Source organism: Octopus sinensis, linkage group LG25, assembly GCF_006345805.1.
Source record: "Octopus sinensis linkage group LG25, ASM634580v1, whole genome shotgun sequence".
NCBI classification, from domain to species: Eukaryota; Metazoa; Mollusca; class Cephalopoda; order Octopoda; family Octopodidae; genus Octopus; species Octopus sinensis.
In genome coordinates, this window is record NC_043021.1 from 3,759,058 (window position 1) to 3,783,634 (window position 24,577).

Sequence of the window (24,577 nt, forward strand, 5' to 3'; positions counted from 1 at the left end):
GGAGCAGCATGAGAGCCCCCGCTTCTACATGGATGCTTAATTTTCTAGATAGAGCAGCATTTTCTTCCAAGTCACACACTATTGTCATAAAAAAACATTAATCATCCAATGAGTAATTTCTGGTTTGTGAAGGTGCATGGCTCAGTGGTTAGAGCATCAGGCTCACAATCATGAGGCAATGAGTTCGATTCCCAGACCTGGTTGTGTGTTGTGTTCTTGAGCAAGACACTTTATTTCACATTACTCCAGTTCATTCAGCCGTAGAAATGAGTTGCGATGTCACTGGTGCCAAGCTGTATCGGCCCCTTTGCCTTTCCCTTGGATAACATTGATGATGTGGAGAGGGAGGCTGGTTGGTATCCATGGGCAACTGCTGGTCTTCCATAAATAACCTTGCTTGGACTTGTGCTTCAGAGGCTGCAATCATGACTGAATGGGGTCTTTGCCCATAGTTTCTTGTTTAAGACAGTAGTGTGTGGTTTGAGGAGATTTAGCTGCTATTTCTTGTAGGCCAAGTAGCAGTGTAGACACCCTTATTGGCTTGTAATTGCTTAGTCTTGCACGTATGCATGCTCACCATGCACAGCTGTATGTACCGTCACAGTAGAAACAAACTTGTGTATTGCAACAACAGGTTGTGCTTAAACAAGGCAATCAGTTGGCAGAGTGGTAAGATCATTAGATAGATTATTTAGCAGCAACTGGTTCTCTGTTCTCTGAGTTCAATTCCTACCAAAGTCAACTTTCCTTTTCATCCTTTTGGGGTTGATTCTCCTGAAGGGTTTCTGGAGAATGCATAACCCAGAGATCAGGGGACCGTTCTAAGCCAAACCACTTCTCTGCATTGAGAGATTAAAAAACTCAGATACTGCAGACTTGTGGCTAAGAACGACCGAGGAAAGAATTGTAGGACATTTTACAACAGGGGCCAACCAACAAGAATTCTAGTGCAGACCATGAGTGAGATGAGTGCATTATACCCCTATCTTTGGCTGGTCTTACTTTAGGGATCTAGCTGGAATATTTGCTGGTGGTTATTGGCCCTCAGTTGCTCCCTCCCCTTTCCTACATGGGCCCCGCAGAAATGCTGGACTATGAAGATGGATGGATATCGAGGAACAGCGGAAACAGTTTCTAATCACTTGTTTACTGCATTTCTGGCAGTGAAGGAAGACTCTGTGCCACTCAGGCACAACAAATGCTAACTGCATATTTCTATTCAAAAGCACTGTTTTTTTTCCAGTTTTCTAGCCAATCTTTATCTTGTTTATTGATCATACATCAACATATGATATCCACACCACACACACACACACACAATGGACTTCTTTCACCTTCCATCTACCAAATCTACTCACAAGGGTTTTTGGTTGGCTCAAGGCGATAGTAGAAGATTCTTGCCCCAAGTGCCTCATAGCGAGACTGAACCTAGAACCATGTGGTTGGGAAGATAGCTTCTTACCACACTGCCATGCTTACACTTATGAACAATCTACACCTATATCTTTTCTGCTTGGAACTTTTTGGATATACTCTTTTACTTGTTTCAGTCATTTGACTGTGGCCATGCTGGAGTACCGCCTTTAGTCGAGCAACTCGACCCTGGGACTTATTCTTTTGTAAGCCCAGTACTTATTCTATCGGTCTCCTTTGCCGAACCGCTAAGTAACGGGGACGTAGACACACCAGCATCGGTTGTCAAGCAATGCTAGAGGGACAAACACAGATACACAAACATATACACACACACATACATATATATACATATATACGACAGGCTTCTTTCAGTTTCTGTCTACCAAATCCACTCACAAGGCTTTGGTCGGCCCGAGGCTATAGCAGAAGACACTTGCCCAAGATGCCACGCAGTGGGACTGAACCCAGAACCATGTGGTTGGTTAGCAAGCTACTTACCACACAGCCACTCCTGCACCTATGTGGATATGGTGAGTTTCACAGTTGAAGAATTAGAAAAAAATGCTCAAGCAACGACCGAAATAGCTTTGTGCAACAGCAGACATTTGTGAACAACCTAATTCGCCACTGATGGCCCATCTTTATTCTGATTGGGCCACTCTATTTTTAGTTTTGGTTAGATTTTAAAATGGGGTTTGCCAATTCCCATTGTATCTGGAATTTGGCTGAATATCAAGTCTAATATTCCAGGTAAACCTAGAATATGGCATGAGTGAGTTAATGTGTTTCTTCAATACTGTCCTTTCTGTATTTTGGCAAAGAAGGAGAAAGAATTAGAATTTGTGCATTCTTTGGAATATTTCAAAAAGAACGCTTGAGAGATTCCCTCCTCTTACATTGTATTCTCTCTTTCTTGCTTTTGTCCCCCCTTTGGTATGGGAAATTATTATATTGAATTAGAAGGTGGAGGAGAGATGCATTTATGCTACATCTGATTTTATTCATGGAACTCATTAGCCTTTGCATTTAAATGTTTGGTATGCAATGGTTATAATTCTGTTGCTCTGCTGCTTTCACCTGTTGACATTCACTTGAGGCTTAAATAATCGGTTCTCTTATGCCAAATACTTATGACATACTCGGCCATAAAAACCATGCCAAAACAGACTTCGCTGGTGCCGCATAAAAAGCGCCCAAGCCACTCTGTAAGGTGGTTGGCATTAGGAAGGGCATCCAGCTGTAAACCCCTTGCCAAAGCAGGCCTCACCAGTGGTGGTGCCATGTAAAAAGCACCCAGGCTACTATTAACCCTCTAGTGTTTAAACCGGCTGTATCCGGCCCAAATATTTTACACATTTTATGCTCAAACTGGCCAGAACCAGCATCTCACACCTACCCTGCAATGTCATTCTAAAAATAAGCAATTATATCTTTCCTATCTTGAAGCTACAAAATAATATCAGATAAACTTTTTTTAATGTGAATAAATAAGGGTTACTTTTGACAAATTAATCTGAATGCTAAAGGGTTAAAGTGGTTGGCATCAGGAAGGGCATCATGCTTTAACCCCAGTGCTAACATAGACAGTAAGGCCTAGTGCAGTCTTCTGCTTTCCAGCCCCTCTCAAACCGTCCAACCCATGCCAGCATGGAAAAGCAAACATATGATGATGATGATGATACTCAGTGAAATAGTGATTACTTTTTGCATGTTCTAATATGGAGTTGGAAAAAAATCAAAATTATGACAAAAATTAATGATAAAAAAAGAGAAATAAGAGTGAAATAGAAAACAAAAATAAAAAATTAAATGCATTTCTATACCAAAATGCTTTATCTGGCCAAGTCACTTGGCGTGTTGGAGTATTGACCAAAGGGTGCATGGTTCATGTCACCTGTAAGGCAGGTGTTGAACTGTCTCTCTTACCAGTAGTGGGAATACCATTAAATTGATGAATGTTTCCTTACTTTGCGGGATTGAGTTGAGCTGTACTCCATTCTCAAGTGCTTCTTGGAGTAGGGTGGCTTATCAGGTTGACCTACTCTAAACACCCCACACAAAGAATAAAGATTCAGTGATCATGTCCCTAAGATCGAATGGGTCTTTTGCATATCCTTGCCTTTTTTTTTTTTTCTATGGCTTCAACAGGCTTCCACATATTTCCAGTCTAACAAATTCCACTCAGAAGGCTTCAGCTTTCATTTTTGTATTAGAGGTATTAACCCTTTCGTTACTGTATTTATTTTGAAATGCTCTGCGTTTCTTTCAATTAATTTTAAATATAACTAAGAATTTAGTAAAATAACATGGTTATCATTAAGCTAGTGTTAGGAACATAAATTGTGACTAAGGTTTGGTGGAAGATTTTAATGAACCCTTTAGTGTTTGCATTATTCTGCCAAAATTAATCCTTTTTTATCCACATTGCTTTGAACTAATCAGGCATTATCTTGGTGCTATGAGATTTTGATGAGGTAGCTGTTAATTTTTAAAACGACATTGTAGGGTTGGTGTGAGAGACCAGATATGGCCAGTTTGAACATAAAACAAGCAGAATACTTTTGGCCGGATATAACTGGTTTAAATGCTAAAGGGTTAAAAACTTATGGAAACAAGACATTTGTACTCAGAGCCAGAGCCAGTTTCAGCCAGGTTGGTAACAAAAGGGTTAAAAGAGAAAGAAACGAAAATTGAGTAACATCCATGCCTTTCCCAATGGTATTACTGGTATAAAGTGAATTAGCGGTGACCGAGAACCAAAACTGGTTGCTTGATGTGGCTGACTGACTGACTGACAGCTTCTTTTTATTGTGTTCTGTGATGATTCTACTTAATACATGATTTTGTTTAAAGTTTTTTAAAAAATATTTTTGGTTTTTTGTTTACTTTTTTTTTCTCAAAATATCGTTGTTGTTTGTTTATGATATGTATACACTCGTTTATTATGGTTACCTGCTAGGTTACAGGTGTTTGTATTGTTTGAAGTGTTTTCATGGTTGATTGCACTTCATAACCATGCATCAATTTGTAACCTTAGTAACAGAAAGTCAGAGTGATAACATTTTAGATTGCTAGATGGTTTACAATAACATCATTTAATCAATGAAGCCATTGAGGGCACAACTGCAAACTTCTTTATTATTATTATTATTATTATTATTATCATTATTATTATTATTTTTTTTTTCTTCTTTCAAATTTGCTTCCATTTCTTGCCGAGTGTCTTCCCGACTCCTAGGGCAAAGAAACTCATAGTATACATTGGTAGGCCATTAAACTAAACTCAATAGTTTGTTCATTTTTTTTTTAAGTTAAATTAAAATACATGGGTAGTAATAGTTCTCACATCGACAATGCTCTTCTCAATACGTGTGATGTACCAGTTAAGACAATCTTTTGCACTTCTTGCGGGGATGGTAAGCCAGGGATCATTCTCATATAATTTTCAGTTCCCTTCTTGATCATTCCTAGTGCTCCTACGATCACTGGTATTGTAACCGCCTTGAGATGCCACATTTTCTCAATTTCAATGAGCAGGTCTTTATATTTTCTGAGCTTTATTATTATTATTATCATTATTATTATTATTATTATTATTATTATTATTATTAAGGTGGGAAGCTGGCAGAAATGTTTGTAAGTCTAGCAGTATGCGTAACAGCATTTTTTCTGGTTCTATCATGTTCTGAGTTCAAATTCCACCAAGGTCAACTTTACTTTTCATCCTTTTGGGGTTGATAAAATAAGTTCCAGTCTAGTACTGGGGTCAATGGGATCAAATATCCTCCTTCCCACAAATTCCAGGCCTTGTGCCTATAATAGAAAGGATTATTATAATTATTAAGTGAGAGAGCAGCACATGCCATCAAAGTGACAGTGGGGTAATTATTTAGGGACCTTTTGAGCAGGTGGAAGAAAATTCGAACTAGGCCCCACCTGCAAGGCCATGCACCACTTGTCTTGATATGAAGTCACCATGTCATGCACATGTGGTTGTGGTGTATGTGCTTAGTGTACCTATTTCTTTACTACCCACAAGGGGCTAAACATAGAGGGGACAAACAAGGACAGACAAATGGATTAAGTCTATTACATCGCCCCCAGTGCGTAACTGGTACTTAATTTATCGACCCTGAAAGCATGAAAGGCAAAGTCGACCTCGGCGGAATTTGAACTTAGAACGTAACGGCAGACGAAATACGGCTACACATTTTGCCCGGCGTGCTAACGATTCTGCCAGCTCGCCGCCTTGTGATTAGTGTACCCTTATCAGGTGGGTAGTCATGATGGGTATTTTGGGCTTCATATATTTGTACCCCAACATCTCTTTGATGGTGTGTGCTGCTCTCTCATTCAATAATAATAATAACGAGCTTATTATACTGTAAAGTATCAGACTACAAAAGAAAAGAAATCAACTGACTAAGACATGATATCAAGACTTACAAAGTTCATAGGCCTTGATATCAAATCTTCTGCTGATGTTTAATGTGTTTTTAAAGTACACCTCATTTCACAAACACAAACTCTAGTTAACCTCATTATTGTGAATAGAAACAAGTTCTTCTAGTAATATCACACCTGTGATTGACTGGTGTCCTATACCTGGGGAGATTTATTGCTCATCTGCTTCATGACTTGAAACCGGACCTGTGTGAGGGTGGGTTCGAATGAAAGTTGAGCGAGGGGATAGTCGATCACATCGACCCCAGTACACAACTGGTACTTATTTTATCAACCCTTGAAAGGATGAAAGGTAAAGTCAATGTCAGCAGAATAATAATAATAATAATCACTACTTTTGGTCATCTTGGGAAATACATGAATGTTACAGCGTCCCCTTTCATTCCCTTATAAAATGTATGTTTATATGTTTATGGTAGATGCTGGTGGTCTGTGACCATCTAAAGAACTTTGACTTATTGTTCAGCTGCAGATCAGCTCTGACCAACCAAATCAATATTTGTATTATAAGACACTCCAGTTGTGACCATTCCGTCTTCCTAGGACTACATTATCAAATGTGTCCTTTTGCATCTTAGCTGCAGAGCGTGATTTGAGGGAGATGGTTTGGCTGCTATTTCTAGCAAAGTAGGCAACCACGTGGTGGTTCCCTCATCAACTCTGAAGTTTACTATTTAGTGCTGATTCATTCTTTTTCTTTCTTTTTCTTTCTTTTTCTTTCTTTTTCTTTCTTCTTTCCTCTCCCTCCTCCTTCTTTTCTTTCTACCACTCCTTTCTTTTCTTCCACTCCTTTTCTCACTTTCTAGTCAGTTCTAGTCTGTCTGTCTGTCTGTCTTCACTGAATGCAACAAATAGCATCTGCAAGTGCACAATATGCGATGCTAGAATTTGCTGCTAAACCGAAACAGAAACACAACCCTCCACCCACACAAAATACAAAAATATTACAAAAATAATAAACAAACAAAAAAGAAAAGAAAAGAAAAGATGAAACTAAAGGAAATGATCTGTTTTCCTTGAGGAAGATGAAGAAGAGGAGGAGGAGGAAGAAGCATCTGTTGCCACCAGCATTGCAGTATCTATTGATGCTTTGCCAAAATATTGAGCATCTTGTTGCAGCTTGCAGTATTTCTCACTTTAGTTTACTGCTTCTGCCGTTAAATTTCCTGTGTGGCAAAGTCCAAGGATGCACCCAACCTTGGCGTTGTTGCACAATCATAACAACTGGATTAAATCTTGATAAAAATGGATAACTTTTAAAAGTGTTTTTTTTCTGCAGAGAGGTCAAATTTATTCAAACTTCAAAAATAATAAACAAAAGTTGTAAAGGAATGATTGTATGTCCATGGGAGAAGGAGAAACCTAGATAGAGAGGGAATTCCGGAAGGTCAACAGGCTGGAGAGAAAGAACTGGGTGTAATGATTAGCAATAGGACACTACAAAGGCGACGAGAGAAGGGAAAAAAACCAAGTAGAATTGCAGCTAGATCTGTCAGTAGAGTACGAGACTGTTAATCTCAGGGTTTTAGGTTCGAGCCCCCATGCAGGACGAACATTTTTAAAGGTGCAGGTGTGTCTGTGTGGTAAGAAGTTTGCTTACCAACCACATGGTTCCGGGTTCAGTCCCACTGTGTGGCACCTTGAGCAAGTGTCTTCTACTATAGCCTCATACCAACCATTTGGTAGATAGTGGATTTGGTAGATAGAAACTGAAAGAAGCCAAGGCGGCGAGCTGGCTGAAACGTTAGCACGCCAGGTGAAATGCTTAGTGGTATTTTGTCTGCCGCTACGTTCTGAGTTCAAATTCCACCAAGGCCGACTTTGCCTTTCATCCTTTCGAGGTCGATTAAATAAGTACCAGTTATGCACTGGGGTTGATATAATCGACTTAATCTGTTTGTCTGTCCTTGTTTGTCCCCTCTGTGTTTAGCCCCTTGTGGGTAGTAAAGAAATAGGTATTTTGTCTGCCGCTACTTTCTGAGTTCAAATTCCACCAAGGCCGACTTTGCCTGTCATCCTTTCAGGGTCGATTAAATAAGTACCAGTTATGCACTGAGGTTGATATAATCGACTTAATCTGTTTGTCTGTCCTTGTTTGTCCTCTCTGTGTTTAGCCCCTTGTGGGTAGTAAAGAAATAAGAAACTGAAAGAAGTGTGTTTATGTGTGCTTATGCATGTGGGTCTTTGTTTGTCTCCAGCCACCACTTCACAACCAGTGTTGGTGTGTTTGCATCCCCATAACTAAGCGGTTCTGTAAAAAAGGGGCCGATAGAATAAGTATTGGACTTAAAAAGAAAATAAGTACTGAGGGTTGATTCGTTTGATTAAAATGCCCCAAGGTGGTTGTGCTCCAGCATGGCCACATTCTAATGACTGAAATGAGTAAAAGATAAAAAGCTAATTCAAAACAAACAAACAAATAAAAACAAAACCAGAAGAAACTTCATCTCACCCCCATCCCCCGACCCCTTTGCCCTTAACCAGTTTTAGCCAGCACTCTGGAGCGTTTGGTCAGAGATCTCTGTGAGTTGTGTGTCCAGCAGAGCATTCAAGGTTTTGTTTGTTTATTTTCTTGTTTGGACATGTGCTGTATCTATAAATATCCAATTTTTTTTTTAATTGATTAATCCCAGTGCAGTCATCGGTCACTCGTTTGATAAATGAATGACATACATTGGCGCAGGCCTGGCTGTGTAGTTAAGAAGTCTGCTTCCCAACCACATGGTTCCGGGTTCAATCCCACTTAGTGACACCTTGGGCAAGTGCCTTCTACTACAGCCCCCAACTGACCAAAGCCTTGTGAGTGGATTTTGTAGATGGAAACTGAAAGAAGCCCATCGTGTGTGTGTGTGTTTGTGTTTGTCAATCATTACTGCTTGACAACCAGTATTGGTATGTTTACATCCCTATAACTCAGTGGCTTGGCAACAGAGACCAATAGAATAAGTACCAGGCTTTAAAAAAAACATATTCTAGGGTCAATTTATTCCCCAAGCATGGCCACAATCTAATGACTGAAACAAGTAAAAGAAAAAAAATAGAGAAAATAAATGATAAACAGGTAAATGATGGACTTTTCCATTGAAAATAACATGTGAGCATTCAGCTTTTGCTGAATGTCCTGCACAAATGATTTGCTAATGAAGGCGGCGAGCTGGCAGAAACGTTAGCACGCCGGGCGAAATGCTTAGTGGTATTTCGTCTGCCGTTACGTTGCGAGTTCAAATTCTGCCGAGGTCGACTTTGGCTTTCATCCCTTCTGGGTCGATAAATTAACTATCAGTTCCGCACTGAGGTTGATGTAATCGACTTAATACCTATGTTTGTCCTTGTTTGTCCCCTCTATGTTTAGCCCCAAGTGGGTAATAAAGAAATAGGTATTTCGTCTGCCACTATGTTCTGAGTTCAAATTCTGCCAAGGTCGACTTTGCCTTTCATCCTTTCGGGGTAGATTAAATAAGTACCAGTTACGCACTGGGGTCGATATAATCGACTCAATCCATTTGTCCTCTCTGTGTTTAGCCCCATGTGGGTAGTAAAGAAATAGGTATTTCGTCTGCTGCTACGTTCTGAGTTCAAATTCTGCCGAGGTCAACTTTGCCTTTCATCCTTTTGGGGTTGATTAAATAAGTACCAGTTATGCACTGGGGTCGATGTAATCGACTTAATCAATTTGTCTGTCCTTGTTTGTCCCCTCTATGTTTAGCCCCTTGTGGGCAATAAAGAAATAACAATGTAGGAAAAAATAGTGCTCAAATACCGGAGGTAGAGTAATATGCTGTGTTATTAAAGCTGCAAAAATATCACAAAATATTGCCCGTTCATAAGGTGGCGAACTGGCAGAAACGTTAGCACGCCGGGCGAAATGCTTAGCAGTATTTCGTCTGCCGCTACGTTCTGAGTTCAAATTCCGCCGAGGTCGACTTTGCCTTTCATCCTTTTGGGGTCGATTAAATAAGTACCAGTTACGCACTGAGGTTGATGTAATCGACTTAATCCGTTTGTCTGTCCTTGTTTGTCCCCTCTGTGTGTGGCCCCTTCTGGGCAGTAAAGAAATAACAAATGTTTTGTTCATAGCGATCAAATGTATGTGCTGTACATTAGCTCACCTGCCTCCATCAAATCAACATTGTCTGAACAGGTGCTTGTTATGCCACATGTCAGGTGTTGAAATGATTTGCAGAGCAACGTGAAATAAAGTGTTTTGCTTAAGAGCACAATGCACCACCCAGTCTAGGAATTGAAACCACAATTTCACGACTGAATGCAACACACTGACCACTAAGCCATGTGCCCTCATAAATGAATAATAATAATAATAATAATAATCATCATCATCATTGCCATTGTCCTTGTATACACATCATCACTCTGTTAACTTGTATCTGTTTTTCCAAATTCCTCCATTGGAATTTTGATTTTTGTTTGATTTTTTTTTTTTTCATAAGGTTTGAAACATTTTATAACATTCAAGAAAAGAATACTTTACAAAATAATACTCTTAGTGCCTTCCCTAATAGCTGAAGACGCCCCCTAAATTCTCACATTGTTTACATTTTAGCAAGCAATCATCTCCCACAGAAGTGCGCCAAGGATATTGATTTTTTTTTGAGGAAAACTAAAACATTAGGAGACATCCCCGAGGAATGTGACAGCGAATCTGTCAGAGTTTGTTGCTTGCGAAGATAAGCTGGGAAAAAAAAACAAAAAAAAAAATAGGAGGAGGAGAAAAAGAGATTTTCTTTGAATATTTTTCACAGAAATTTTGCAACGACAGCATCACCACCCCATACCCCCAACAACAACAACACAATAATAAAGCTATAAACACACTTACCATCACAACCACCACCACCAACAACAATAACAGACGTAATATACTAATTTGCAAAAGCAACATCATCAAAGCCAATAGTGATGGGTGATGGCTCCCATTTCATTATTTTTAATGGAAAGGATTTTCCAGCTCTGCCAGTTTCAAAGGAAAACAACTGCAACAGCAACAACAACAACTATAATAATGACAATGAGAATAACAGCAAAGTGTGTCATCGTCGTCATCATCATCATCATCATCATCATTTAGAGTCTGTTTTTCATGTTGGCATGGGTCAGGCAGTTTGAGTGGAACTGGTAAGCCAGAGAGCTGCACTCCAATCTGTTTCTGCTTGGTTTCCACTGTTAGATGACCTTCCTGATACCAGCCACTCCACAGAGTATACCAGTTGCCGTTAATGTGTCACTGGCACAAGTGCCTTTAACATGTCACTTGCGTAAGTGCCTTTAATCTGTTACAGGTATGGGTACTTTTAATATGTCACCAGCACAGGTGCCTTTAACATGTCACTGGCACAAGTGCCTTTAATGTGTCACTGACATAGGTGCCTCTAACGTGTCACCGACATAGGTGCCTCTAACGTGTCACAAGTGCCGGTGCCTCTAACATGTCACCAGCATGAATGTCTTTAATGTGTCACCAGCACGGGTGCCTTTAACATGATACTGGCACAGGTACCTTCACATGTCACTGGAATTGGCCACAAATACAATTTCCCAAAACACTAGCAAACACCAGACTGCAGACTATGAACTGTATCAAACGTCTTTTCCAGGTCAATAAACACCTGCCTCTCACTTTAACTTTCATCTTTTACTTGTTTCAGTCTTTAGACTGCGGCCATGTCAGAGCACCGTCTTCAAGAATCGACCTCACTACTTATTTTTTAAGCCTTTTTTCTTTAAGAGATTCTATTGATAGCTTTAGCTGAACCACTAAGTTATAGGAACATGAACACACCAAAGCCAGTGGTAGTGGGAACAAACACACATAAACACACACACACACACACACACACACACATATGTGCATGTGTATGTGTGTCTTTGTATCTGTATTTATCCTTCACTCCCACTTGACAACTGGTGTTGGTGTGTTTACATCCCCATAACTTAGCAGTTTGGCAAAAGAGACCAATAGAACATCTCTTATGCAAAGCCAGAAATCTAGGATCTTGAATTATCCAGAAATATTTCTTTTGCTAGTTTATTTTGTCTCTCAGTCTACTCTCCTAGTGCCATATGAACATTGAATGTGGCTTTAGGGTCAGGGGTTTGACTGCTATTTTCAGCATGGTGGTATCTCTCAGATACCCTAATTTATAGTTTTAAATAATCATTACCTTTGTATGGTTTTTATTCCCATTCTGGCCACTTGATAAGATTGATACTTAAATATTGATATTATCCTTATTTATATATATTTATATATATATATATATATATAAAGTTCTGCATTTAAAAAACAAAGTTATTCTACATTTAAAAGAACTCATTTTTAACACTCAGGTTGGTTGGTCATGGCATCTATTTACCATAATGAAATGCACATCTGTTTCTGCTACAAATCTTCTTTTCCCTCCAGTTGCAATTACACGAAGAATAAAAGAATTCTATTATCTCTTACTATTTACCTCCTTAGATTTTGCTGAAGGGAGCTTGGTGTTTTCTTGAAGACTGGAGATTTATGTAATGTATATTTGAAATGAATTAGTTTCTAAGAGTTGGAGATGTAATATAGAATTACTTATCTTCTAGAGACTGCAGGTGAAGAAGTAGAATATCTGAATGAATTCATATTCTGTTGCAGTATCTGTGATTAGAGGTTTTGAGTTCAAATCCACTAAGAGGTATTTGGTCTGTGAACTTAATTTTACATGCTTCTGTCCACATTGTTGGGGGAGACTAGATGTCTGTGTTTTGTTTTGTGTTTTTTAATGACACTGTATGTGCATGTGCGTATATATGTGTATATGTGTGTGCACATGTGAGTGCTTGTATGTGTGTATCTGGCCCTGTGGGTCCTAGACAGTAATATCCAATGCCAGGTGAGAGGGCACTGCCTATGATCCATTGCAGGACCTCTGAGACTCATGAAAGGGAGAGAGAAAGAGAGAGAGAGAAGATATCTTCAAACTGGAAGCCTGGCCCCCCACCAAATGTTTGCAACAAAATGGACTCTGTTAAAAGCTCTCAAAGTGCCAGGTGGTGGTGGTATTAAACTTGGTGTGTTAGATGTTGTGAATAAAAATTTCTTGAATCAGCACTAAAATAATATTCCGTTTAATACTTTCACAATATGGTGGGGGAGAGAAAATTTTCTACATAAAACTTAACCCATTTTTAACTTGATTTCAGGGCCAGTCACTGAAGTGGAAGAAACAGGCATAATCGTGGTAAGAGAATGATAATATTTATCTCTTAGACAACGTTTGGATCCCTGTAAAGAAATTTATATATTGGGCTGTCACTTAAATTCATTAGCTTTTTTTCCTTCTTGCCTGAAGAGTGGTCAAATTTATTCAAACTTCAAAAATGATAAACAAAAGTTGTGAAGGAATTATTGTATGTCCATGGGAGAAGGAGAAACCTAGATAGAGAGGGAATTCCAGAAGGTCAACATGCTGGAGAGAAAGAACTGGGTGTAATGATTAGCAATAGGACACTACAAAGGCGATGAGAGAAGGGAAAACGAATGAGTTGTGAGTGTCTGAGTGAAGATAACACTAGACAAGCTAGCTCCAAAGAGCAGTGGTCACTGTAGTAGTGGTAGAAAGAACAAAGAGAGGACACTTCACTTTCAAGGCGACGAGCTGGCAGAATCGTTAGCACACCGGGCGAAATGCTTAGCAGTATTTCGTCTGCCTTTACGTTCTGAGTTCAAATTCCGCCGAGGTCGACTTTGCCTTTCATCCTTTCGGGGTCGATTAAATAAGTACCAGTTATGCACTGGGGTTGATATAATCGACTCAATCCGTTTGTCCTCTCTGTGTTTAGCCCCTTGTGGGTAGTAAAGAAATAGGTATTTTGTCTGCCGTTACGTTCTGAGTTCAAATTCCGCCGAGGCCGACTTTGCCTTTCATCCTTTCGGGGTCGATTAAATAAGTACCAGTTACGCACTGGGGTCGATGTAATCGACTTAATCTGTTTGTCTGTCCTTGTTTGTCCCCTCTAAGTTTAGCCCCTTGTGGGCAATAAAGAAATAAGGATAGAGGCTGGAGTGTGTTGGCGAGCACAGTGTGACATCTTCCTCCTTCTCTAACTCTTCTGTTAATCTCGGCCATAGTAGAAACAGATGTGGGAACCAGGTGAACTCTTTATCCATCTTTCTCAAGAAATATAGCTCACATAAGACTCTTTGCTGACTCAATCATCTTTTTATTACATTTTGCAGGAATTTCATCCATTTTAGAGCCTTTCAATTTCATTGTCACTATTATCATTATTATACATGGGAAGTAATGTCTTCCTTCCTTCAGATAATCTATATTTAAAAGATAAAAATTTAGTTAGGTGTTAAATAACCACCTAAGGGATATTAAATATTCAAAGAATTTACTGGGTTATTTTTTACCTATATAAATAACAATGTTAAGAACTATCGCTCTTAACAAATAAATAAATAAAATAAACGTATGGTTTATCAATATATAAATATAAATTAGAAATGGAAACCAAAATAATAAATTTATCAATTAATAATTTAATCATTAAATGATAAATTCAATTCAGTTTTGATATTTTATGCAGACAAATGACACATCCCGTAAATAACAGCTGTTTCAACGCCATTAATAAAAAACAGTTTTTAATCGTTATTTTTTGTTAAGTTCCAACACTCCATTTGAGTGTTAAATAACAAATTTTTATCAGAAAAGATCTTTGAGAGTAATTCAATAGTTTCTTGGAAACCAATCTCACTCAACTTTTAGGGCAATATAAAGTTACAGTAGCGTTCATGCTTGGCCAGAGCTACCTGGCGTAGTAATAGCTTTGCTTTCTCCTCATCCGATCATGACTTACAATTTTTGCTAAAAATTTCTTTCTACCTTCTATAGTACGCAGGAAACGTAATACCCTCCTCTGGATTATAAGTGAATTCAGAAATCAAGCTCGCCACGCCGTCTGGCATAAACGAACCTACTGAATTTTCAGACTTCCTTGACTGTAACTCAATTAACTGTTTTTGTAATATTTGCTTCTGCAATACCTGTAATAGTCCCTGTTGCTTCTCTTGAAGCTGTATCACTGCAGCCTAAAAGGCTCTCCACAATTTAACAAATTGTACGATGCACAAATTATCAAATAACTCACGTGAGCTTTGAAAAATCCTCATCACCAGATGTTATATCCTTAAGCCTCCAATATCAGAGTATGGTTGACATTGTTGACAATAAATAAAGAATACGCACAAGAGCTCAAACTGCAGGACAAGATTGCAAGTGTCGAACGCAAAAAGTTCTAAGGTGTTTTCTTCAGAAAGTGAATACGACACAAAAACAAGAAAATTCATACATGTAAAAATAAATGGTGTAAATATTAAACTACAGTTGGATAAGGGCAGTGATATTTCAATCATAGATGCGGATACATGGAGAACAATCGGGAAATTGAGGTTATGCAAAACAGAAAAAATTGCGCAAGCCACATCCTGCAATACTACACTTCTCTCAGTTGAGGGGCCTTGTCTTGTGGGTTATTTGGTAACCCCACTAGTGCCAGTGCCATGTGAAGAGCACCCAGCACACTTTGTAAAGTGGTTGGCACTAGGAAGGGCATCCAGATGCAGAAACACTGTCAAAGCAGATACTGGAGCTTGGCCATAGTCCTCTGGCTCATCAACTTCTGTCAAACTGCTCAACATATGTCAGCATGGAAGACTGATATGAAAATGATGATGATGATTTCTATGTATATACAATGCGTATTGCTGTACTTGAGAAGACATGCCCACCACAGCAGAATTGAGATCCTAAAACCAAGGTGCCATGTAAAAAGTGCTGGTGTCACTTAAAAAGAACCTGTAATGGTTCCTCATAAAAAGCACCAAGTACACTCAGTGGAATAGTTGGTGTTAGGAAGGGCATCCAGCCATAGAAACCAAGCCAAAGCAGACTATGGGACCTGGTGTGACCCCCTAACCTTACCAGTTCATGTCAAGCCCTTCAACCCATTCCAGCATGGAGAACAGACATCAAATGATGATGTTGATGATGACACGTGTATCTAGGTGGTGCTACTGCATAACATTAACTGTGATGGCTAAACACACACACACACACACACACAAACATACACACACACACACACACCACACACACATTCAAACACACACACACACACACTCAAACACACACACACACACATTCAAACACACACACACACACACTCAAACACACACACATATATTTATATTTCTAATATGGTTTTGTGTTTTCTTCATTACGTGATATCAATTAACTAATTAATTAATTGATTGAAAAACAAAATTATAGATTTTGCTTTTGTTTTTCAGGGTGAGCCTTCAAAGGAAACAACAACAGGTAAATCAACTTATTGGCTTAATTCTACCCTTCTTTTTTGATAATCGGAGAATGAATGAGATGATATGGAATGGGTAGAAAGAAAAGGGAATACAATATTGTTTGAGCAGTTCATGAGGTCCCTGATGATGGTGACGGGGATGAGATGAAGTTCCTTTCCTCTTTCCCCTAGAGAAAAAGGAGAGAGACACATACACACACACACACACACACACACACATACACACACACACAAGCTCACACACACACACACAAGCTCACCCTGCTTCTGCTTCCTCCAGTAGATTGAGGTAGAAAGTAAGTCAGGACAGAAACGTGTGTGTGTGTGTGTGTGTGTGTGCGTGCATGTGTGTATCCATGTGTGTGTATGTTGTTATACTTGGGGATGGTTCTGTTTTGCTAATTAAACACACACACTATATATTTGGTCTTCACTTCACCTTTATTATTATTATTATTATTATTATTAATATTTTAGTTTCTTTGTCAAAGCTCTTTTGGCACGCATCCTGTGACCTCTTCAGCGACCCTTTGCCCCATGTGCCTCTTCTTCTGCTTATTCCATTTTGTCTTTCTGTGATAACTGCCAAAATACGACCATCCCCAAGTATAACAATATTTGTTTCCACACAATCTCACATCAAGAATCTTGCAGGAACCACTTGGTGAGAGCCTCAGAACAAATTTGTGGCTGGTGCAAAGTGCCAACCAGACACACACACACTATATATTTGGTCTTCACTTAAGCTTTATTATTATTATTTTAGCTTCTTTGTCAAAGCTCTTTTGGCACACATCCTGTGACCTCTTCAGCGACCCTTTGTCCCATGTGCCTCTTCTTCTGCTTATTCCATTTTGTCTTTCTGTGATAACTGCCAAAATGTGACCATCCCCAAGTATAACAATATTTGTTTCCACACACAATCTCACACCAAGAATCTTGCAGGAACCACTTGGTGAGAGCCTCAGAACAAATTTGTGGCTGGTGCGAAGTCCCAGCCAGGCCCAAGATGACATGGCGGTGGAACAGGGTAGTTGACAGGGCCATTAGAGCAAAAGAATCAGGCTTGGAAGGACTAGAAAGGGTTAGTGGCAGCAAGGAGTTATATCAGGATATCAGGCAGGTAGAAGAGAAGCTAGGAAGCAGGTATACTTTAGCAGAGAGGGAGAAGTTTGCCAGTGTCTTACCATCTGAACATGATCGGTGTTAGGCCTACCTAACTGGCTCCCATGCCGGTGGCATGTAAAAAGCACCCACAACACTCTCAGACTGGTTGGCATTAGGAAGGGCAACATTGCCTGATCAGATAGGAGCCTGGTGCAGTCGCTGGCTCTCCAGACCTTTAAAAGGGCGCATTTATCAGGACCAGAGGCTTGAAGGGTTTCAGCTTGCAAGACGTATAATAGGTGTTCCCATAGGCAGCAGACCTTAACCCTTTAGCATTCGGATCATTCTGTCAAATGCAATGCATATTTATTCACATTGTTTTGGAATAATCTTGCATTATCTCATAGCTTTGAGATTTTAATGATATAAATAGATGTTAAAGGATGATGATGATGATGATGATGGTGGTGATGATATACATTGTTTATTTTTAGAATGACATTGAAGGGTAGAATATTGCTTGTTTAAAGGATATTACTTGTTTAAATGCTAAACAGTTTAAACTTCTTTGTAAAGAGCTTAGGAAACTGTAATGAAGAGGACAAGGCTGAAAACTGAGCCTTGATAAACATTTAGCTGCAGACTAAACTCCCAGCTGAACTTATAGGCAACTCTCACTTTGCTCACTCTATCTCTCTTACATGGCTTGCATTGTTCTCAGAATTCAATTGTCTACACCTAGTTTTCAAACTACCGATCAAGGTATCCCATTAAAAGCCACCGTTTCGAGATAGGTTGTGTTTCTCTCTTTACTCTTTACTCTTTTACTTGTTTCAGTCATTTGACTGCGGCCATGCTGGAGCACCGCCTTTAGTCGAGCAAATCGACCCCGGGACTTATTCTTTTGTAAGCCCAGTACTTATTCTATCGAACCGCTAAGTGATGGGGACGTAAACACACCAGCATCGGTTGTCAAGCAATGCTAGGGGGACAAACACAGACACACAAACACAAACACATACACACACATACATATACATATATACGACAGGCTTCTTTCAGTTTCCGTCTACCAAATCCACTCACAAGGCATTGGTCGGCCCGGGGCTATAGCAGAAGACACTTGCCCAAGATGCCATGCAGTGAGACTGAACCCGGAACCATGTGGTTGGTTAGCAAGTTACTTACCACACAGCCACTCCTGCGCCTATTTCTAGAATTTCTTCTTCTACTCTTCTACAGACTCTACCATAATAACTAGGTTATTAGCTTATTAGGAGTTCCCATGAACAGTATCAAACATAGACCAATGATACAAGCTGCTTTATCGTTGTGTGATATCCGATGTTTAATAGAACCGTATGAATTATCTAATCATTTTGATATCCAATCATCATCATCATCATTTAGCATCCGCTTTCCATGCTAGCATGGGTTGGACGGTTCGACTGGGGATCTGGGAAGCCAGAAGGCTGCACCAGACTCCAGTCTGATCTGGCAGTGTTTCTACGGCTGGATGCCCTTCTTAATGCCAACCACTCCGTGAGTGTAGTGGGTGCTTTTTGCGTGCCAGATGAGGCTGGCAAACGGCCACGGTCAGATGGTGCTTTTTACATGCCACTGGCACGGAGGCCTGTCGGGGCAGTGCTGGCAACGGCCACGTTCGGATGGTTCGCTTACGTGCCACCGGCACTGGTATCACACTTACAATTTCCATTGATGTTGATCGATTTCCATTTTGATTCAGATTCTCACTTGCCTCAACAGGTCTTCACAAGTAGAGTTTTGTGTCCCAAGAAGGAAAGGTATGCATAAGTAGACTGGCTACATCCCAGGTAGAGGCCATGGGTTATGGTCTCACTTGTCCTGCCGGGTCCTCTCACACACAGCATACTTCCATAGGTCTCGGTCTCTGGACATTTCCTCGGTGGGACCTAAAGTTTGAATGATATTGTTTGAATGATATTGAATGATATTGAATGACATTGAATGATATTGAATGATATTGAATGATATTGAATGATATTGTTTGAATGACATTGAATGATATTGAATGATATTGAATGATATTGAATGATATTGTTTGAATGATATTGAATGATATTGAATGATATTGTTTGCAGACACTCTAGCTGATATTTTCTGTTGTTATCTCCTCGTTTGATCCACAGATAGTTTTGTAGTCAGTGATGGAGAAGCAAGAGGCACTGAAGAGGAAGACGAGGAAGAACAGGATAGTACTGAAGATAAACCAGAAACTGATGAATATTCTGATAATGGAAGTAAAGATGAGGATGAGGACGATGTAAATAAAACTGGGGAGCATAGTGAAATTGACAGTGTTACTAGAGATGCTGAGAATGTGGGTGGTGCAGAGAATGCCAGCACTGCAGAGGATGCTGTAGCTGGAGATGAAGAGGATGCCCCTGCGGAAGATAATGCTGCTGTCACAGAGGACGCTAATGCCGAAGATGATTTAGATGATGATGAAGCGGAAGAAGAAGTGGAAGAAGACGATGAAGGAGCCAGAGTTAGAAAGTCTTTGTTAGAATATTCATCGGAATTTACCTCAACCGGTGCCGAATATAGTTTTGCTATGTCAAAGATGGAGGACGACAATTACCAACTTGTCAGCTGGATTAAAAGGGTGTTCGAAGTGATTGATGAAGTCACCAAATCACAAGAAAATCTTTGGCAGGAGAAGCTAGCAGCTTCAATACTCAAGCTTGAAGAGTCTAAAGATTCAGCAGACAGTAAGTAGGACATTTTTGTTTTGTTTCTTAATTAAAAAAAAAAAAAAAATTCTGTTTTATCCAACCCAGTCAAGAAACCAAAAAAAAAAAAAAAGGTCCAAAACAGGGAACAGAAGAAGAGCCAGAAATAGGGATCAGCTTCTGGAATTGATGTGTTATATCAATCAGAAGTTGTATATATGCCTGGGTATATATTCAGGGGTGCTGAAAAGTTTGGTTGGAGGTTCAAACTCCTGAGTTCTTTTATAGGGCTTAGAAATACTGAAGGACCCCCTGCAATAAGTGTGTAAATCTGACATTGGAATATGTTGAATAAAATCATAATTAACTGATCCTCCCTGTATTTCTTTTTACTCAAAGCCTAGAAGTTTTCAGCACCCCCTCATGTAAATGTATGTATGTATGTATGTATATATATATATATATATATATAAGAGAGAGGGTGCTGAAAAGTTCCTGGCTTTAAGGGTATTGCAAAAGGCCTGGTCAGAGGCCCAGCCTTCCAAGTTCTTTTATACAGGGCTTAGAAAGGTGGAGGGAACACTGCAATAAGCATGTGAATTTGAGAGGGAATATGTTGATTAAGATCATAATTAACTGATCCTCCTGCATTTTCTTTTACCCAAAACCAGGAACTTCTCAGCAGCCCCTTCGTATGTGTCTGTGTATATGTGCATGTTCATATATATATATATATATATATATATCATCGTCATCATCATCATCATCATTTAACGTCTGTTTTCCATGCTGGCATGGGTTGGACGGTTTGACTGAGGTCTGGAGAGCCAGCGGCTGCACCAGGCTCCTATCTGATCAGGCAATGTTGCCCTTCCTAATGCCAACCACTCTGAGAGTGTTGGTTGTGGGTGCTTTTTACATGCCACCGGCATGGGAGCCAGTTAGGTAGGCCTGACACCGATCATGTTCGGATGGTACTTTTTACATGCCACCAGCACAAGAGCCAGTCAAGGGGTACTGGCATCGCACACGGTCAGTTGGTGCTTTTTACGGCACAGGAGCCAGTCGGGGGTCATTGGCCACAGCTATGATATTGGTTTTATTTGATTCTACGGGTCTTCTCAAACATATCGCCTGACACATCAGGGGTATTCTTAACAGGGCTGGACATGTTGTGATCTCATTTTAGCTGCCAGGTCTTCTCAATCACAGCGTATCTCCAAAGGTCCTGGGCTCCTGTCATTGCCTCTGTGAGGCCCAATGTTCGAAGGTCATGCTTGACTACTTTATCCCATGTCTTCCTGGGTCTGATTCTGGAATATTCACTGTTGTTGTGAAAGTTTGCTGAATTGGACTGAATGTTGTGTACAACTGTTTATCTCATGTTAAACTCATCACTCAAAGTTCTCCAATATCAAACTGATATCTACTCAACTGTGGAGGCGCATGGCTTAGTGGTTAGGGTGTCAGCATCATGATCATAAGATTGTGGTTTCGATTCCTGGACCGGGCGACGTGTTGTGTTCTTGAGCAAGACACTTCATTTCACATTGCTCCAGTCCACTCAGCTGGCAAAAATGAGTAACGCTGCGATGGACTGGCATCCCGTCCATCTGGGGAACACATACGCCATAGAAACTGGGAAACTGGGCCCATGAGCCCGGCTAGGCTTTAAAAAGGGCACATTTATTTATTTTTTTTATCTACTTAACTACAAAACATTTCATAGTGACAATGATGATGAAGATGACAACAGTGGTAGTGGTGGTGTGTAGTGGTAACATTGGTGGTGATTGTGATGGTGGTGATATAGTGGCTTCCACAACTACCAGTGCCAGTCTGGAGCAAAGAGAGGGAGTTTCAACACAGTCACACAAAAAGCTAGAAATAGCAGCAAAATATCCCTCAAAAACATATCCAATTGTCTCATAAAAGGAAGGACAAACTAGTCAATGTAGTTCTAGATAAACTGCTTGAAAAGGTGGAGGTTGTTATGACTGTGATACTTTCGATCATGGGTCTGCTTGACCAAGTCTGACCCAGGGCTAAACAGCCACTACCAGCTCTTATCTTTTTATCCTTTTTATCCTTTGCTTGTTTCAATCATTTGATCGTGGCCAGGCTGGGGCTTTGCCTTGAAGAACTTTTAGTTGAATGAGTCAAATCTCATGACTTATTCTTTAAAGCCAGGTACTTATTCTATTGGTCTTTTTTGCCAATAGAATATTCTTGCGGGGATGTAAACACACCAACACTGGTTGTCAAGCGACGATGTGGGACAAACACAGACACAAACACACACACACATGACAGGCTTCTTTCAGTTTCCATCTACCAAATCCTCTCTCGCAGGGCTTTGGTCAGCCTGAGGCTATAGTAGAAGACTCTTACCAAAGGTATTGCTTGGTGGGACTGAACTCAGAACCATGTGGTTGGGAAGCAAACTTCTTACCACACAGCCACGTCTGGCTCTACTTTGGTTTTTGTTTATGTTGTTTGACCACAGGTCGGTCCTGTTGCTCAACATGTCCCCTTTACACATTTTTAAGATTGAACCATGTGATTTGGGGGAGACTTGTCTGCTATACCTAGGATGTCAAACAACCATGGCAATGGCACTTTCGTTGGAAGGAGAGGCTTTAGTCTCGTTGAAATGTTGGCATCCATTCTACATCACAGTTGAGTGCCTCACAATAGGAACGGCAGTTATGTAAACATAAACATTTATGTTAGCAATTAATATGCAAATGCTTGAATTTAGGTCAGGACAGTAAATCACCGATAAAAAACCTTTGTGACTAAACAAAGCCAAGTGTTTTATTTCCGCTAAATGAAGGTCAGGTCACTTCATCTTTTGTAAGCTCGGATACCTTTTAAATTAATCTTTTACCTTGTAATTGTTTGTTTCATGCTTTGTACTGTAGGGGCCCAGTAGGGACCCATGCTGGGGCACTGCCTTGAAGAATTTAGTCCAACAAATCAACTCCAGTATTTGTTTATTTACTCTTTTACTCTTTTACTTGTTTCAGTCATTTGACTGCGGCCATGCTGGAGCACCGCCTTTAGTCGAGCAAATCGACCCCGGGACTTATTCTTTGTAAGCCCAGTACTTATTCTATCAGTCTCTTTTGCCGAACCGCTAAGTGACGGGGACATTTATTTTTTTATTTTTATGCTGGACAACTTATCCTATCAGTCTCTTTAGACAAACTATTTAGTTATGCAGACATATACAAACCAACACCAGTGGTCAAATGGTGATGAGAGACAAACACAAAGACACGCACACACACAGTCATAAACACACACACACATGCGTATGTATATATATATTTATATATATATATATATATATATATATATATCACTGTGACCAACCAGGCTATCAGATGTTGCTACACATCGCTGGTCACAATGCGCTTTGCATTGTTTTAGCCTTCAAATGACGCTACCCCACTGGCTAAGCGAGCAGGCCAACAGAAGAAAGTGTGAGAGAAAGTTGTGGTGAAAGAGTACAGCAGGGATCACCACCATCCCCTGCCGGAGCCTCGGGGGGCTTTTCAGGTGTTTTCGCTCAATAAACACTCACAACGCCCGGTCTGGGAATCGAAACTGTGATTCTACGATCGCGAGTCCGCTGCCCTAACCACTGGGCCATTGCACCTCTCTCTCTCTCTCTCTATATATATATATTCTTCGAAATGCAATTCATGGTGTCTGATTATATTGTGAGTTTTCTTTTTTAAATCAATTTTTGTGAACCCATGGAAAGATAAAATATTCATGTTGTTTATGAATATGATTTCTGTCATGGAACCAATGCATCCCAGACACCTCGAAGCATCAATGAGGTGTTTGGTGAATGAGCGCACTGTACATCAATGATTTGAGAAGTTCCGGTCTGGTGACTTTACTCTTGAAAATCAGCCCCATGGTAGACCCGAGACCAAGGTGGATAATGATGAGCTGACACAGAGTGTCACAAGGCTGGCCTTTTAAAATAGGGGTACAACTCATTTTTGCCAGCTGAGTGGACTGGAGCAACGTGAAATAAAGTGTCTTGCTCAAGGACACAATGCGTAACTGGGAATCGAACTCACAACCTTACAATCGTGAGCAGAATGCCCTAACCACTGAGCCACGCGCCTTCACAATGCTGGCATAGGTTGAATGAGACTTACTGAATCAGTTTCTAAGGCTGGAAACTCTTCCTGTTGCTAACCCTTATTTGTAAGGTATTTTAAATTCATTTGTTTTTGTGACATGGTACAATTGAGTGTAGGACGAACAACAACAACAAAAACAACAACACATCATTGCAGAATGTGACATGGAAATCTAAAAATAACAAAATATTGAAACCTTGAGGTAAATAAATAATTATCTGCTTAGATAATAACATTCAGAAAATATTTATAAGTCTTTTTTTTTTTTTTTTTTTTGCTTCTTGAATATATCTGATAATCTTATAAAACTTCAATCTTTTAGACTTAGGA

At 39.9% G+C, this 24,577-nt stretch overlaps 1 protein-coding gene across 1 annotated transcript in view; it reads left to right on the plus strand.

Annotated features, from left to right (window-relative positions):
* LOC115224489 (EF-hand calcium-binding domain-containing protein 5-like) overlaps positions 1 to 24,577 on the plus strand; it is a 95,327-nt gene that overhangs the window by 25,737 nt on the left and 45,013 nt on the right. The window contains exons 7-9 of the mRNA XM_036513384.1: positions 13,075 to 13,112; positions 16,232 to 16,259; positions 19,539 to 20,120. Of these exons, the coding sequence (XP_036369277.1) occupies positions 13,075 to 13,112; positions 16,232 to 16,259; positions 19,539 to 20,120 (648 nt within the window). The remainder of the gene's footprint in view (positions 1 to 13,074; positions 13,113 to 16,231; positions 16,260 to 19,538; positions 20,121 to 24,577) is intronic.